Source organism: Malus sylvestris, chromosome 4 (genome assembly GCF_916048215.2).
Source record: "Malus sylvestris chromosome 4, drMalSylv7.2, whole genome shotgun sequence".
Lineage (NCBI taxonomy): Eukaryota > Viridiplantae > Streptophyta > Magnoliopsida > Rosales > Rosaceae > Malus > Malus sylvestris.
In genome coordinates, this window is record NC_062263.1 from 1,251,315 (window position 1) to 1,267,119 (window position 15,805).

At 38.2% G+C, this 15,805-nt stretch overlaps 1 protein-coding gene across 3 annotated transcripts; it reads right to left on the minus strand.

Annotated features, from left to right (window-relative positions):
• Positions 1-490: 490 nt before the first annotated feature.
• On the minus strand, positions 491-2,390 carry LOC126618673 (pentatricopeptide repeat-containing protein At1g12775, mitochondrial-like). 3 transcript variants are annotated; one of them, XM_050286821.1, is made up of 2 exons: positions 1,103-2,390; positions 491-940 (listed from the first exon to the last, which is right to left on the minus strand). In XM_050286821.1, exons 1-2 carry the CDS (start codon positions 2,190-2,192, stop codon positions 675-677), a joined length of 1,356 nt encoding a protein of 451 aa, XP_050142778.1. In that variant the 5' UTR covers positions 2,193-2,390; the 3' UTR covers positions 491-674. The 3 variants fall into 3 exon arrangements, with proteins under 3 accessions (XP_050142778.1, XP_050142779.1, XP_050142776.1); XM_050286822.1 differs by having other exon boundaries at positions 491-2,058; positions 2,153-2,389; XM_050286819.1 differs by having other exon boundaries at positions 491-2,389.
• Between the last annotated feature and the right edge of the window lie 13,415 nt (positions 2,391-15,805).

Sequence of the window (15,805 nt, forward strand, 5' to 3'; positions counted from 1 at the left end):
GTCGGTATGCGGCCAACATATATCTGCCGCTGCCTTATTTCCAGAAGTATTTAGTTTTGTTTGCACAAGCTAGGGAAAACGCACCCTCAAATATCACACACTAAGTAGCAACCTGATTTGCACCAAATCTCACTAACATCCGAGACTTCCACCATTTAAAATACCTCACGGAATCAACAAATATGAATCCATATGACATCAAATAAAAATAGGCAGTGCCTGTTCAAGAGGCAATCAATAGCACAAGATGAGAATGGGAGTCAACTTCCACCACAAGATGAAGTTATCCTATGACTGCAACCACACAGAAGACTTGTGATTCTGCAGATAAAATCTCACCTCGGCCAAGATTAACAGTCATGTTATCTCTAATCAATCCTCTCGCTGTAATATTCCTTGAACGACCAATTTCTAGAGGAGAGGGACCAACATTTAATTTGGAAGCACCATGAAAAGGAGGATCTTGACGTAACATCACACAAGTAGCGTGTAACAAAAAGGCGAAACATATAACCACTCATCCTTAGAAGTTCAATTACATATTACCACTCTTCATCAATATAAATTTCAAACCATTCTGCACATGAAGCATGTAGTTTAGGACGAAGACCCTCCTAAAATTCCTCCGTTTCTAGACCAGGCATCAATCCTTTTTGGACTATTTCCTTACCAAGCTACAAAGCTCCATCTAATCTCACTTCAAATTCTTTGCGAACCTCATCTGTCATCCTTCCATTGCAGAGAGCACCCGAGAGTATCTTCAAAGTTATGAAATTAGGTAAGATTCCATGGCAAACCATTTCATCGAACAACCTTGTGGCTTCTCTCCATTGGCTGGTCCGGCACAATCCATTAATTAAGGAGTTGTAAGTCACACAATTAGGCTTTTCACCTCTGCGGACCATTTCTTCCACAAGATTCAGTGCCTCTTCTGTCCTCCCTTCCTTGCATAAAGCATCCAGAACAGCATTGTATGTAACAATATCAGGCAAGACTCCATAATCAATCATGTTTTTAAATAACCTCACACCTTCGTCCCAGTTACCAGACTTGCATGAAGCAGAAATCAAGGAATTGAAAGTGACAACATCAGGCTTTATACCTTTCTCAGTCATTGTTCCAAACAGAGTAAGTGCTTCTTGAATTCTTTCTTCCTTGCAAAGAGTGTTCAGAAGAACATTATAGGTGTATACGTCGGGTGAAATTCCACTGTTTAGCATGCAAATCAAGAAGCTCTTGGCTGTTTCATACCTCCCCGATTGGCACAGTCCATGAATTAGAGTGTTGTAGGCGACAACATTAGGCTTGACTCCTTGATCTACCATTCCTTCAAAAAGAGAGAGCACATCTTCCCAGCGACCTGTGTTGCATAACCCATGAATCAATGTGGTATAATTGAAAATATTCGGTACAACACTTTTGCTGATCATATCTCGAAATAGGGTCAAGGCCTCATCTATTCGTCTTTCTTTACAGAGGCTATCGATGATTGGATTGTAGCATTCTTGGTCGGGCTTGAACCTTCCACCTTCCCACATCTTCGTAAGTATCTCGAGCGCCTTAGAAGTTTTCCCAGCTTTGCATAGTCCATTGATCATGGTAGCACAAGTGATTTCATTGCATTTGTATCCTTTCGTTTCTATTTCCTGGAAGAACTCCATTGCCTCGGCCAGGGAACTGTACTTGCAAAGCCCGTGAAGCAAAGTATTTATAGAACATGCATCGGGCTTAAGACCATATTTAAGGGTAATTGCTAAAACAGAGAAACAAGCGTTCACCCGATTCAGCCGGCACAAGCAATTCAGAAAAATATTCATTGTACCCACCTCAGGTCGGAATTGAGCGCAATCCATCAACTGTTTACACATAGAAACCACAGCAGAATATTGCTTCATCTTGGAGAGTGCCCCAAACAAACAATTGAAAGTCCAAATCGAGGGCAAGGGTTTGGTTTGAATCATAGAATTAAAGTAACCCAATGCTTCATCTTTTCTAATTTTTCCAGATTTGCATCGGGTTTGGATCGTACTCTCCGGCACCAAATGGGTTTGTTTAATTCTATCCGTACAAGTAGGATTAGCATGAACAGCATTGGAATGAAATCCCCTACTTGTATTCTGCAGACTGGTAAAAAAGAAAGAAGGAAGATTACCTGGAGATGGAGGTCTTGTGGTTATCCTCTTCATCTTCATTTGAAAGCTCTCTCCTGTTTTTCTTGGGGTTCGAGGACGATTTTGGTATAAAGGCAAGGATTTGGCTCCATATGAGAGCTCTCTCCTGTTTTTCTTCGGTTAGTTTTCAGTTCTTAGAATTCTTTGTGATTTTCGTTTACGGAAAACCATTCTGCATAGCTAAGGCTAGGAGAGAAACCTACGCTATAACTATGTACTTTTTGTTGTAAAATCGACGGTGGGTGTAGTGGAATAAATGAAACAAGACACAAAATTTACGAGGTTCCTCTACAGTCAGTGTGACTGGAGTACGTCCTCGGGGCAGCAGTGGTGCTTTCATTATAATCTGAAATAATAGGAGTACAAAGATAACTCTCTTTAATCTACCCCTCATTTTCCTCTTCTTCCTCTTCTTTCCTCTCTCGCTCTCTTCCTCTTCCGTAAGTCACCCAACTCTTCTTCTCTTCTTCAAATATATAAACAAAAGAAAGCACTATTCACTTTACAAATTTTCCACAAATGAATAGTGAAAATACTGTGCATAAATAGTAACAAACTATTCATGTGGGCCATCCACATATTATCACAACACTCCCCCTTGGATGGCCATAAGTCTTCGATTGATTTGTTAAAATCTTGATCTGTTTTTGGATGCTCCCCCTGATGAGTATCTCCTCCTGATGAGTATCTCCCCCTGATTTCAAATCATTTAGGCTGATCACTGATCATTCTGCTTCAGTCTCTTAGCGGGGAGAGTTGCCGAAAGAGGTGCTTTACTTGTTGTTAACTTTCCACAGGCTTTTTCTTGAACTGGGCTAGAGGACTTTCTGCTAGACTAGCATCGAAGATCTGAATTTACTCCTTTTATCTGGAGCGGAATTTGATTCAAGGGTGGTGGACACTTGATCTTGAATCGGACTTGTGATTTCTTCAAGGACCTTCGAGGCTTGATCTTGAATGAAATTGGACTATGAGGAGCTTTACGTGACAAGTGTTCTTCGGCTTAGTTGGGGATGAATCAACACGTGTTCATTGCACTTGTCTCCACATGCTTCAATGTATCATTTTCACTTTCCTTACTTGCTCCCCTGGCTTCAGTAGTATTTTCCCTGGTTTTCCCCCATGCATGTGTGGCATCTTCTCTTGTAGGATTTGTCCCCTGATGCAGGAGTGGAATGCAAACCCTTGCATTTGAATGGTTCATCACTTCTTGGTGACTGGGGACCCAGGTCCAACAACAGTTGAAGATGACTACTCGAGAGCAATACTAGGTAAGCAATCAGGAAAGGTTCCAGGCAGTCGGTTCCTTACCGGGAGTTTGAGTGGAGGTTCCGACATATTGCTTTCTTTATCCTTGTCTTTGCAGGCAAGAACATGGACAAAGGAAAGGACAGGGAGATTGCATGATATGAGATAATCTTGCTCTGGTCCCTGAAGATATGTGATAATCTTGCTCTGGTGTGACATGTTTGAAGAGGTATTCTCGGAGAGGAAGAAAACTGAGTATTTCGAGATGCTATGTTGAAGATGCATTCTCGGAGATGAGGAAGAGTTAGGTATTCTTGCAGAGTTGCGGGTCTGCCTTGTTATGAAGAACAGAGATCGACATATATAGAGATTTCCCAATAGCAAGTGGTGGTGCTGTGCTTTTACTCTTGTCAGCAACTGTGGTGTAAATAGAACAGTAAGATTTACGCGGTTTCAACTTTGTCAGAGATCTTTGACAAAATTGCACGCGACATCTGAAAAAGTTGGGATTACGTCTGAAAAATGCTAACGAACTTTATTCAGGAAAATCTGGCTTTTGAAATTCGGAGAGCGGTGCCTCTTCGATCTTTGAACAAGTGGCTCTGCTGCCTCTTCTTTTATAGAGACATCAATTGTGTTCAAGAGTATGCTCAGAAAGTTGCTGCCTGTAGAAATTTCCTCTATCTTGCACTTCTGAAATTTTATTTGACATCTGTTTTTCCTTCATCATTTCTGAAAAATGACTTGCCCATCTAACATTTGCTTAGATTTGAGTCTTAGGAGTGATACAGATGAGCATGGTCAGGATAATATATGGCGCCCGTCCTTCTCATCTTCTAATGGTCCTCTTACGGTTGGGGACTCTGTGATGAAGAATAACATAACTGCTACTGTGGTAGCTAGGAATCTTCTCACTCCAAGGGATAACAAGATCCTTTCAGAACGGTCTGAAGAGTCGGCCGTTCAAGACTCCTTGGCTCTCAGTGTTCAGTGTGCTGGCTCTGTGTCCAATATGGGCCAACGCCTACTTGCTCAAACTCGCCAAATTAAATCATTGATGGCGGAGGTGGCAAGTCTTAAACAAGAGATCAGAGGGCTCAAGCACGAGAATAGGGTGTTACACGTGCTTGCAAATAGTTACTCTACGAGCATGAAAAGAAAGCTCGACCAACTGCAAGAATCCGAAAGTCGGATTCAAAGTGAACACCAGAGGTTCGTTGCTAGATTCCGAAAGCAACTGATGCCTTCCCCTTCTGGTGTTTTGCTAAGTACTGGGGTGCCACATGATCAATCTCCAGTGCCTCCCCCTTCTGGGGTACTTTCGAGTACTGAGGCTGCACATGAGGAACCTTTGTGAAGGCTCCATCCTGTTTGTTTGTTTTAACTCATGTGTATGTATATATCTGTAATTTCTTGGAGATATTAATAAATAAGCTTTATTTCATTCAATGTATTGTGCCAAATACAATAAAGCATATACTTCACTAAGATGTGGTACTTCTGGACCAAATATTAATTTATCTTTACCCTCACGAAGATAAATGATTATTCTTAGTGTCTTCATCATATGAGTATTCAACTCATAATCTTCAATCCATATGGTTCTTTTAATATCATAAATATCATGGATAAGATTCGTGTTGGTAGATTGTTCGATCTGCAGCTCGAGATAATAATTCTTTCAACACTTTATAATTTTTCTAGACTCTTCAGGAGTCCCAATTTAATATCATCAACTCTTCAAGAGTTCTAATTTAATGGCATTGACTCTTGCAAGAGATTTTAGTATGTTGCAACAATATCATAATGATAGTACTCACTAAGGCCATTTATATCATCCATTGATATTGAGTACATATTTTATGTTTTACCCTTCGGGGGCTTACTTCAAGCAATTTGAATCCTTCAGGGATTTTCTACATTTCATGACACATTTTCCTTTGGAATTTATACAGAGCAATTTGCTCCCATGTATACTTGAGGGATTTACTTATGGAGATATGATGTGGGCGACTCACAACCCTTCGTATATAATTCTCCATTTATATGAACTCGTTTACAAGAGTATAATTTCAGGTTTCAATTAGTAACCTTGTGTCATATTATGTGAGTGTATTACACTGTATTACAAATGCCCATATGTAACCTTCTTGGTTCAACATCTTTTGGCTATTTGTATTGTATTCAAATATATATAGGTTCATTTGCCCACGTTCTTACAAAATTGTAATGGAATTGCCTTTCTCCATTTTTGGCCAATAATTTTTCTTTTGTCGACGAACAAAAGAACGTGACTCAATATTAACACAGCTCATTGATGAATTTAGTAGCTACTTGTAAAAACCAAAATTACCATTGGTTATCATCAATCCGTGATCCCATATTCTCATGTGCATGCGCATGCATAAAAGCTTTTCATTTCTTTGGATATCCATTGCCTCTTCAAGGGCATTACACTATCTCTTCCAGGATAGTCATAGTTTAGAGAATGCGGATCATAACCTCTTCTTGAGCGTTATAGAGCTTGGATTTTAATCTCCACTTCCAAGAGTTGAGTCATTTAGAACCTATACGTCAATCATGCTTCATGCATGAGACATCAATATTCCCATGTCTGTGGATTATCATATCTGGGACGTTTATCCATACGGCGACTGTCATGCTTCTGGCATGCAACAGTTATGCTTCGGGAATGCAATAGTTCAGTAGTGCCATATTATTCTTCTTTCGAATAACTGAACCTTTTGAGTCTAAAAATCTGCCACGTTTCAGGCGTGCAACAGATAAATCATTTACTGTCTCATTATTTTTGTCCAACAGGGACATCAATTCTTGTAGGCACATTTGCAGTAAGTATATGTGATTTCATCACTTTTGTTGCATCATTCAATTATTCTTACTTCATTTTCATATTGATTACTTCGTGAATCAAAATAAGACAAATTCTCTTCGTTCTTCTGGAACGGTCTTTTCTCATCATTCTTTTGGAATGATATTTTCTCATCGTTCTTCTGGAACGATATTATTTTCTCCCCCTATTGGCAGGAAAATTGTCTTATCAAAATGACAGTCCGCAAACCATGCGGTAAACATATCCCCAATCAAGAATTCCAAATATTGAATGATAGATGGTGTTCAACATCAATGCCTAATCTGCAATGATGCCTCATTTCAGTACGTTGTGGCAGTCTTACAGGCACATATACAACACAACCAAAAACTCGTAAATGTATAATGTTTGGTTGGTTCCAAACCCGAGTTGTACTGAGAAGTATTGATGGTCGGTAACATGTCTCAACCGAATTAATAATGCATCATGTAAAGTTTACATGTCCTCATGTAGAAAATTGGCAATTTCGTTTTCATGAGCAGAGCGCGGGAAATCAATTTCATTCGCTTAATAAAGGCTTCTGCTAAACCATTTTGAGTATGGACATAAGGAACTTCTGGTCCTTATTTAATAGTCTGTAAACTAAGACTCTTATGGCTTTTATTACAATTAAGTTAAGGCACTGCGGCACTTCAAACTTACGGTACTCATCTAGGAACTTCATGTCCTGATCTTCAGGATCAAGGGACTTCATGCCAGATCCTTTTGTATGATGGAACTTCGGGTCCAATCATTTTATATGATGAGGATCAAGAAACTGCAGGTTCTGATCTGATCAAGGAACTTCAGGTCCTGTATATACTCATAGTAACAAAAGATAAGTACAATAAATAAATTAAAGCAATAGGCGGTAATTCCAACCATAGTAAATAAATTGCATTTAAGTAAATAAAGCTTGTGACAAGGGCTTTAATTCAGCACCATTCACATAAATCAAAACTTAAAGCAGTAGGTGGTAAAACCGTCCATGATAAATAAATTGCTTTAAAGTAAATAGAACTTGTGACATGGGCTTTAAACCAACACCATGCACATAAATATCAAAGCTTTAAAGCAAAGGGTAATAATTCTACCCACTGTAAATAAATTGCTTTAAATAAATAGAGCTTGTGAAAGTGTTTTAAGCCAACACCATTCACATAAATAAATATATATTTTCGTTTCTTATTCATTCACATGGTGCTGTGTACCATCCAATAATATTTGTTCTTTTCTCCTTTTGTGACAACATCATGCACCAAAAATCCACCTTTCCAATTTTTTTTTTTCTTTTCAGAATAGTGCAACTCACTTCCAAAACCTTTTTGTTTTCTTTAAATAGTCCAACCGACACACCATCCATTTGCTCCTTTTTTTTTTCAATATATATATATATATATTTCTTTCTTTCCAACTACCCAAAATAATAACACTTTTCGTTGTCCGCCACTTATAAGAAGATCAAACCATTAGATTTAACTCAAAATTTAGTATGATATGGATAAGAAGATACCAAACAACTTTCATGAAGAAACAATTTCGAGCTGAGCTTCTGAAAATGAAGGTTTGGTACTCATAAGATGGCTGCCCAGTTTTCTGCGGAAATGGAGGCTGAGTTGAAGTTTCAGTCATCTACGACGATCGTACCGTTGACAATTTCTGAAATTTGGATATGTTCTAGGTACTAGGTGGACAAACAACTTTCAAGAAGAAAGTATTTCAATTGGATGTCAGGAAGTTGGAATTCAAAGACTATTTACATGGCCGCCAAATTTTCTGCGGATTTTGAGTCTGTAGTATTATTTCTAAGATCTGGAATGATTTAACCGTTGGATGTTTCTGGAATTTTGGTATGTTATGGGAGAGAGGATAAGGGACAACTTTTATGAAGGAATGGTTTATGTATGAGCACTGGAAGTTGAAGTTTCAAAGCTCATATGACTGTCGGATTTTCTGCCAATAATAATGACAATACTTATATAAACACATGTATATTTACTTTAAGAAAAATTAGTCATTTAGAGATATGAGAATGAAATGAAAATATTTTCTTATCTGTGAGATTCCAGCCGATAGACGTGAGAGGTAAGTAGTGCTTTCCACCGACATGAGAGCTTCTCGTGCTGATAACGTGTTGTAAAATCGACGGTGGGTGTAGTGGAATAAATGAAACAAGACACAAAATTTACGAGGTTCCTCTACAGTCAGTGTGACTGGAGTACGTCCTCGGGGCAGCAGTGGTGCTTTCATTATAATCTGAAATAATAGGAGTACAAAGATAACTCTCTTTAATCTACCCCTCATTTTCCTCTTCTTCCTCTTCTTTCCTCTCTCGCTCTCTTCCTCTTCCGTAAGTCACCCAACTCTTCTTCTCTTCTTCAAATATATAAACAAAAGAAAGCACTATTCACTTTACAAATTTTCCACAAATGAATAGTGAAAGTACTGTGCATAAATAGTAACAAACTATTCATGTGGGCCATCCACATATTATCACAACACTTTTATTATTTTAATTTTATTTTGGATTTTCGTGTCAATTTTATAGCGTGGATGTTCAATTGAACTTCTTATTTAAACTAATTTCAGATTGATGAATCTCTACTAATTAATAAAACACTTATTGCCAACTAAATTTCTATAAAATTACTAGTTTAACCATTTAATTAAAACAGAACATGAATAAGAAATATGAGGCATAAATGTAATTTTACACAATCAAATTTTGCTATGTTTTTTTCAAAACTTCACCTACATGTAATTCTAATATATCTCTAATTAAAAAAAAATATTCTCACTCCCACATTCTCTATCACTCTCTTCCTCTCTCCTTCTATTTCAAAAACAAAAATAAACAATTTTCTCACACACTTTGTGTGTGCCCATATGCTAGTATTAATTATGATTCATAGGATCAACCATGTTTTTTCTTTTTTCTTTTTTTTTAATTTATTTTTTGTTTTGTTTCAACATTCATGCTTTTAGTGAAATGCATAAATTGGTTGATTAGTATGATTTTGACGGCATAGTTTTTTATATTTTGTCGTCGTAGGTATAAACTATTCTTAGGGTTTTGAGTAAAATGTAGCAATAGTTTCTTAATTTTAACTCAATTAGAGTAATGGTCCATCAACTAAAAATTCATTACCATTGGTCTCTCAACTCATCAAAACGTGCCGCTATAGTTATACATTTTGATGAGTTGAGAGACCAATGGTAATGAATTTTTAGTTGAGGGACCATTGCTTCACTTTGATTAAAATTGAGGGACCATTGCTACAATTTACTCATATTTCTATAAGAAATCTAAAGGGCTTTTTATAATTTGAACATCCAAAAAGGAGATTTAATCACCAAAAGCTTTTATATTGAGAAAACTTAATTGTCATATCTTTCGATTGAGAGAGCATGTTGTTTGTGTATCAGTTGAGTCATAAAAAATGAATCGAAATAGTGACATTGCATAATTGTATAGGCTTATTATATTAACACCCCACAAATTGTTGAATAAACCTCACATACTTAATACACCCCACATTTGCTTTTTCACTTAAAAATTATCTTAACACACCCCACATACTTTTTCATAATACCCCCACACCCCACATTCTCAATATACACCTTATATTTTGTACATACACCCCACATTTCTCAAATCTTATAACACTCATTTTTTATTTTCAAGGACTGAATCTAATCGTTTGAACGTTTAGTTTTCCGAAAGATTTCAGATCATCTGAAAGTGGCAAGGCCTAGAGTTGTGAGGTAGCGTATGCAGGGCGTCCTTGTACTAAATTTCGACTAATTACAGCAGTACCATTTGATGATGTTCTTAACTGAAGCAAGTTGTCAATACCAATTCCACCCAAGACAAAACCCGAAATCAAGACAATACTGAAAACAATGAACAAGATCATATACATTTAGGAAATCTCAACAAAAACAGGCGCTGCTGATAGCTTATAGTAATAGCTATTCCCAGACAAGTAGTACAAGCAAACCAAACCTCTATTAAACTCAAGAAAATAACAACTGAACAAAGTATCTATCCATCCATCCAACATCCATGAATGACGACGGAGGAGCTTATTCCAAGATAGACATGACATACGAACACAGTGCTGAAACTCAAGGAAATATAAACATGACATATGAAGGAGCTTAATAATTATGCAACAGCTGCATGTAATGCAATCTTCCCAATTCCTCAGCTATTCCTCAGCAATTCAGGATGATGATATTGTCTCGTGGGAGGGGTTTCATTTTGAATCCGCACTGGGCACTCAAAGTACATATGTTGACCTTCCACTCCACAATATCTACATGGCACGTTAAAAGCATGCAACCTATCATGCCCACATGAGTTATCATACTGACCACAAAACAAATAAACCAATCAAAAGCCCCCGCCAACACTAGTTACGTTTCTCGGGACAAACCTCCTGTATAGGCAAAGTCCACAAGGGTGGCGACCCTTACATCAGACTGGTATTGATCCTTCAATTATGATTATAATGTTTGTTCTTCATGTAATCCTTGTGATCCTTAAAAGATGAATATGAATATAGAAGTTTAAATAATGCAACAAACGCAAGATTAAATAATTATTGATGTCGTCGAAATCACTAAAACAATGAAAAATATGAAGTCTTACCTCATATGAAGCTTTCAAAACATCGATTTTGTGTTTCATTCGTCAAAAGCAATTTTTCTCGACCAACATGTTTGTAATTTCATTGGTTAGAGTTTTGTTTAACAATAGAGGGTGTGAGGGTTTTGATAATTGAAAAGATAAATAATACGTTGAAAGTGATTTGGGGTGTATTTAGAAATTTTTATTTTTTTAAAACCTAATAAGGTTGAAATTGTCATTGTATAGTGGGGTAAATAAGTCATTTAATATTAAATTTGAGTGCTATTAAGCCCACCCCCTTTTTTTATCTTCCCACCCCACTTATTTTGTCACCCACTATTAAAAGTAAAAACAATGACATACTATCTCTACACCCACCTTTATTCCTAAAATAACCTTAATATTTTAAATTCCTAACAATAAATAAAAGATAAAATAACAATTATTTATTTTTTGTTTGTTTAATCTACTCATGATTTGTGGAAAAAAAATCATGAATTGGGCCTAGTACTCCTTATCAATGGAAATTTTTTGGTGATACCAACGGAAAACTTGAGATCTCATTTTGTATCCTAGCTGGAGAAGGTTGTCGTGGGTTGGGTCTGGATGAGAGAAGATGTCGCGTGCACGGCACTTGGAACAGGCGACACGTTCCAGTCGGGTTGCTCATATGGAGGAGTGGCACAGGTCACCTCTTCCCGGATCTGCAGAAGGTCGGCATGCAAATAACAAGTTTGTGGGTTCGTAGTGAGTGTTTTAGCCGTGAGATTTATCTTCGCATGAAAGAAGTGGAGGACGGCGGGGAGCACCAATACTAAAGCAATGGTTGTCCCAATGGATATGGAAGAAGAAGAGGAAAAAGAATGGAAGGGGATGTAGGGGACAACGATCTGGGCATGGTTCTGATAGTATTCTTCCTCCCTTTTTTTTTTCTAAACTTTTTATTTTTATTTTTATATATATATTCAAATTGAATTTTTTTAGGTCTTACTTTGTCAAAATCCTTTTTTGTTTAGGTCCTTCAAAGTCATTTTGCAAGAGGATAAATTTGTAAACAAAATATTTAATTTGGAGTGGGTGGAGAAATAAGACATCGGGGTGGGGATAACAACACTCTTAAATTCTAATGTGGGGTTCATTCAACATTTTGTGGGATGTTAATATAAAAAGTCATTGTATATAGGCAGAACCCCAATGCTTTAATGTTGCATTGAATTTTTCTTCTAGAAGTTCCATCACATTATTCAGACTGTGGTTATTTGGATATTCTTTTTTCAAATGCTTTCTTTGTTTTTTTTTTTTTTTGAAAACTAGAGATATATTACCAAGGCACAAAAGTCAGAGAACTACAAAGAAAGCCTAAAGTAAGGCTAACACGCAAACCACGCAAACAAAACAAAGCAGAAAAAGGGATAAGAAGAAAGACGCAAGAACCAAGTTCCCGCGTCTCCCTTTCAACTGCCCCAACAAAAACATCAAGGGGGACAAAGTAATCCATCTTTATTTAGCACAAGAACCAAGGAAGACCCATTGGGAAGTTGCTCGTGAGTTCCCAAAAACAAAACAGTGAGAGAATGGTAAGCCCAAAGCGGACGATATCGTGCTACGGTGGTGGAACGGGTCCGGGATGTGACACAACCTATCATGCCCGAGTTATCATACTGACCACAAAACAAACAAACCAATCGAAAGCCCCCGCCAACACTAGTTACGTTTCTCGGGACAAACCTCCTGTATATGCAAAGTCCACAAGGGTGGCGACTCTTACAGCAGACTGGTATTGATCCTTCAATTATGATTATAATGTTTGTTCTTCATGTAATCCTTGTGATCCTTAAAAGATTAATATGAATATAGAAGTTTAAATAATGCAACAAACGCAAGATTAAATAATTATCGATGTCGTCGAAATCACTAAAACAATGAAAAATATGAAGTCTTACCTCATGTGAAGCTTCTGAAATATCGATTTTGTGTTCCATTCGTCAAAAGCATTTTTTCTCGATCAACATGTTTGTAGTTTCATTGGTTAGGGTTTTGTTCAATAATGAAGGATGGGAGGGTTTTGATAGTTGAGAAGATAAATAATACGTTAAAAGTGATTTGGGGAATATTTAGAAATTTTTATTTTTTTTTAAAACCTAATGAGGTTGAAATTGTCATTGTATGATGGGGTAAATAAGTCATTTAATATTAAATTTTAATGTGAGGTTCATTCAACATTTTGTGGGATGTTAATATAAAAAGCCATTGTATATAGGCAGAACCCCAATGCGTTAATGTTGCATTGAATTTTCTAGAAGTTACATCACATTATGCAGAATGTGGTTATTTGAATATTCTTTTTTCAAATGTTTTCTTTGTTGGTTTTATTTTTTTTTATTTTTTATTTTTTTGAAAACTAGAGATGTATTATCAGGGCACAAAAGCTAGAGAACTACAAAGAAAGCCTAAAGCAGGCCTAACATGCAAACCATGCAAACAAAACAAAGCAGCAAATGGGACAAGAAGAAAGACGCAAGAACCAAGTTCCCATGTCTCCCCTTCAACTGTCCCAACAAAAAACATCAAGGGGGATAAGGTAAACCATCTCTATGTAGCACATGAACCAAGGAAGACAGAGGTTTGTCAACCCAAGTGAAATTGCACATGTCCGAGTTGCGTCGCAATGCCAAAGTATCAGCCGCCATATTGGCTGATCGTGGAACCCAAGACAACGACAATCCTGAAAAGACTCTCTAACCCGCTTAACAACCGATAAGGTAGGAAAGGCTTCCCATCTACCATTTTCCAATGAAGTGGATAAAGATGAAATCGAATTTTTAGAATCAGATTCAATGATTACCCAACGGTATCCCAAAATAAGTGCAAGCTCACAGCTACGCAAAAGAGCTAGAGCTTCTGCCAAGGCAACCGATGTAGCCTGAACCGCATACCGCTGCCACGAAGCGACCCATCGAACCCCTAATGACAATCCCCACAAAGCCATTCTATGTAGAAGCCGACCAACTAGCATCAACATTAACTCCAAATAACATTACAACAAGTACCCACAAGTGGCAAGAAGAGGTGTTCGTCGCAGGAATTTCCGTCGGGGAATGATTTCCTGGCGGACGAGCACACAGCTCCCCTGGGAGGTTGGCACCGGTTGAGGGCTGCTGTCGGGCTTCTGCTTTCTTCTCGGGCTTAGTCGGGCAAGTCTCGTCAGGCAAGTCTTGATCGGGCAAGACTCGTCGGGCAAGGCTCGTCGGGCAGTGCTGAAAGAGAAGGACATAGTTAATTTGAAATGTGCCTTTGTGGGGCCTTAGGTGTAGGCCTTGAGGCTCACAATCAAGATTAACTTTGTGGTGCTCAGGCGTGCCACTGCCATCTTCAGTATGGCAGATGTCGAATGGATGTTACGTTTTAGTTGAATATGCATATGCCCGAGAAACTATGTTAGATATAATAGGTGCCTTTGTGGGGCCTTAGGTGTAGGCCTTGAGGCTTCTTGTCAAACCAAACCAGTGCTTGAACATATCATATTCAGTCTTTATGGTTGCCGGAGTCTTATCACTATTATACTTTTGATTACCCGAGTCCGAGAGGTAGGACGAACCCAAATGGGTGCCTTCGTGGGGCCTTAGGTGTAGGCCTTGAGGCTTCCCATCAGAGTTTATCCTTATACTCGAACTATCTAGACCGCAGCATAGAGTGAATCCAAATAGATGCCTTTGTGGGGCCTTAGGTGTAGGCCTTGAGGCTTTCTATCAGAATTCACTCCATACTTAAGCCTTCTACGATAATCAGGATATAATAGAAATAAAACCAAGAGGTAGGTCGATTACTTGCGTTCCAAGTAACTTCAGACTTCTCGTTTATCAAGGATTGTCGTGGATGGGTTAAGTCCACATAAAGTTCTTTTTTATGCCTTGAGGCCAATGACTTTTAAACTGATCAGATTTACATGCCCGCGGGCTTAGGACTTAGATCTGATTTGAATACAAAAGATATATTCAAACCGGATTCAAGTACTGAGGAACCCTTTTCATCATGATTTTGCTAGAAACAACTTGTATATAACTGAAAATATACAACATATTACTAGGCTTTTAAAGAAAGAAAAGACAAAGACAGAGCAAAGACGGTCGGGCAAGATTAAACCTTATAGGTTAAGGCTGATCTTCTTGCATGTTCTTATCTTTGTGACTTTGTCAAAGGTCTGAAAGCTTAGAGGGAGAGAGGTAGGGAGAGGATACAAAATGGAATCGATACTATAACAAGTTTGAACCAGGTAGCAGAGCTATTACAGAGGTTGGAAGAGAAAATTATCCCGCGGGGGATAAAGGTTTATCCCGAATGGGAAGAAGGCTTGGGCTGACTACAGCTTCGTTTGAAGGCAAATCTGGCTTTGAGCAGAGTTTTGGCTTGCATTTGTATGTTTGATTGAGTGTCCTTGTTCCTGCCTTCTCTCCCTCCTTTTATAGACAACTTTGGCTCGGGTTCTTGTAGCAATGGCCTTGCCCGAATGCGGTTTAGAGGTGATGACTCATCAGCTTTTTTACATGAATGCCACCATAAAGTACTTTATTGGGCTGTGCAGTCTAATCAGCCTACACCACTTGGTCCTTGGGTAGGTAAGCAAGTGGCCTTTGTGAATTGTGCCAAGCCAGAAAAGGCCCTTTCTTGCCTCCTAAGTTTCTTCCGGGCCGTGGATCTTCTATTCCTCCGGGCCTTTTTTCGGGCCGACTCCATCTTTGGGCCAAAAGTTCAGTTTTAACCCAAACAGTGCCCCCTTTAATTAATGTAAAGGTTGGAATCCCAAGCGTCGACATTGATTGAATACCCGCATGCATGCATATCTGCATTTGGGAATTTGTACCTTCAGTGCCCCTTGCTCTTCTC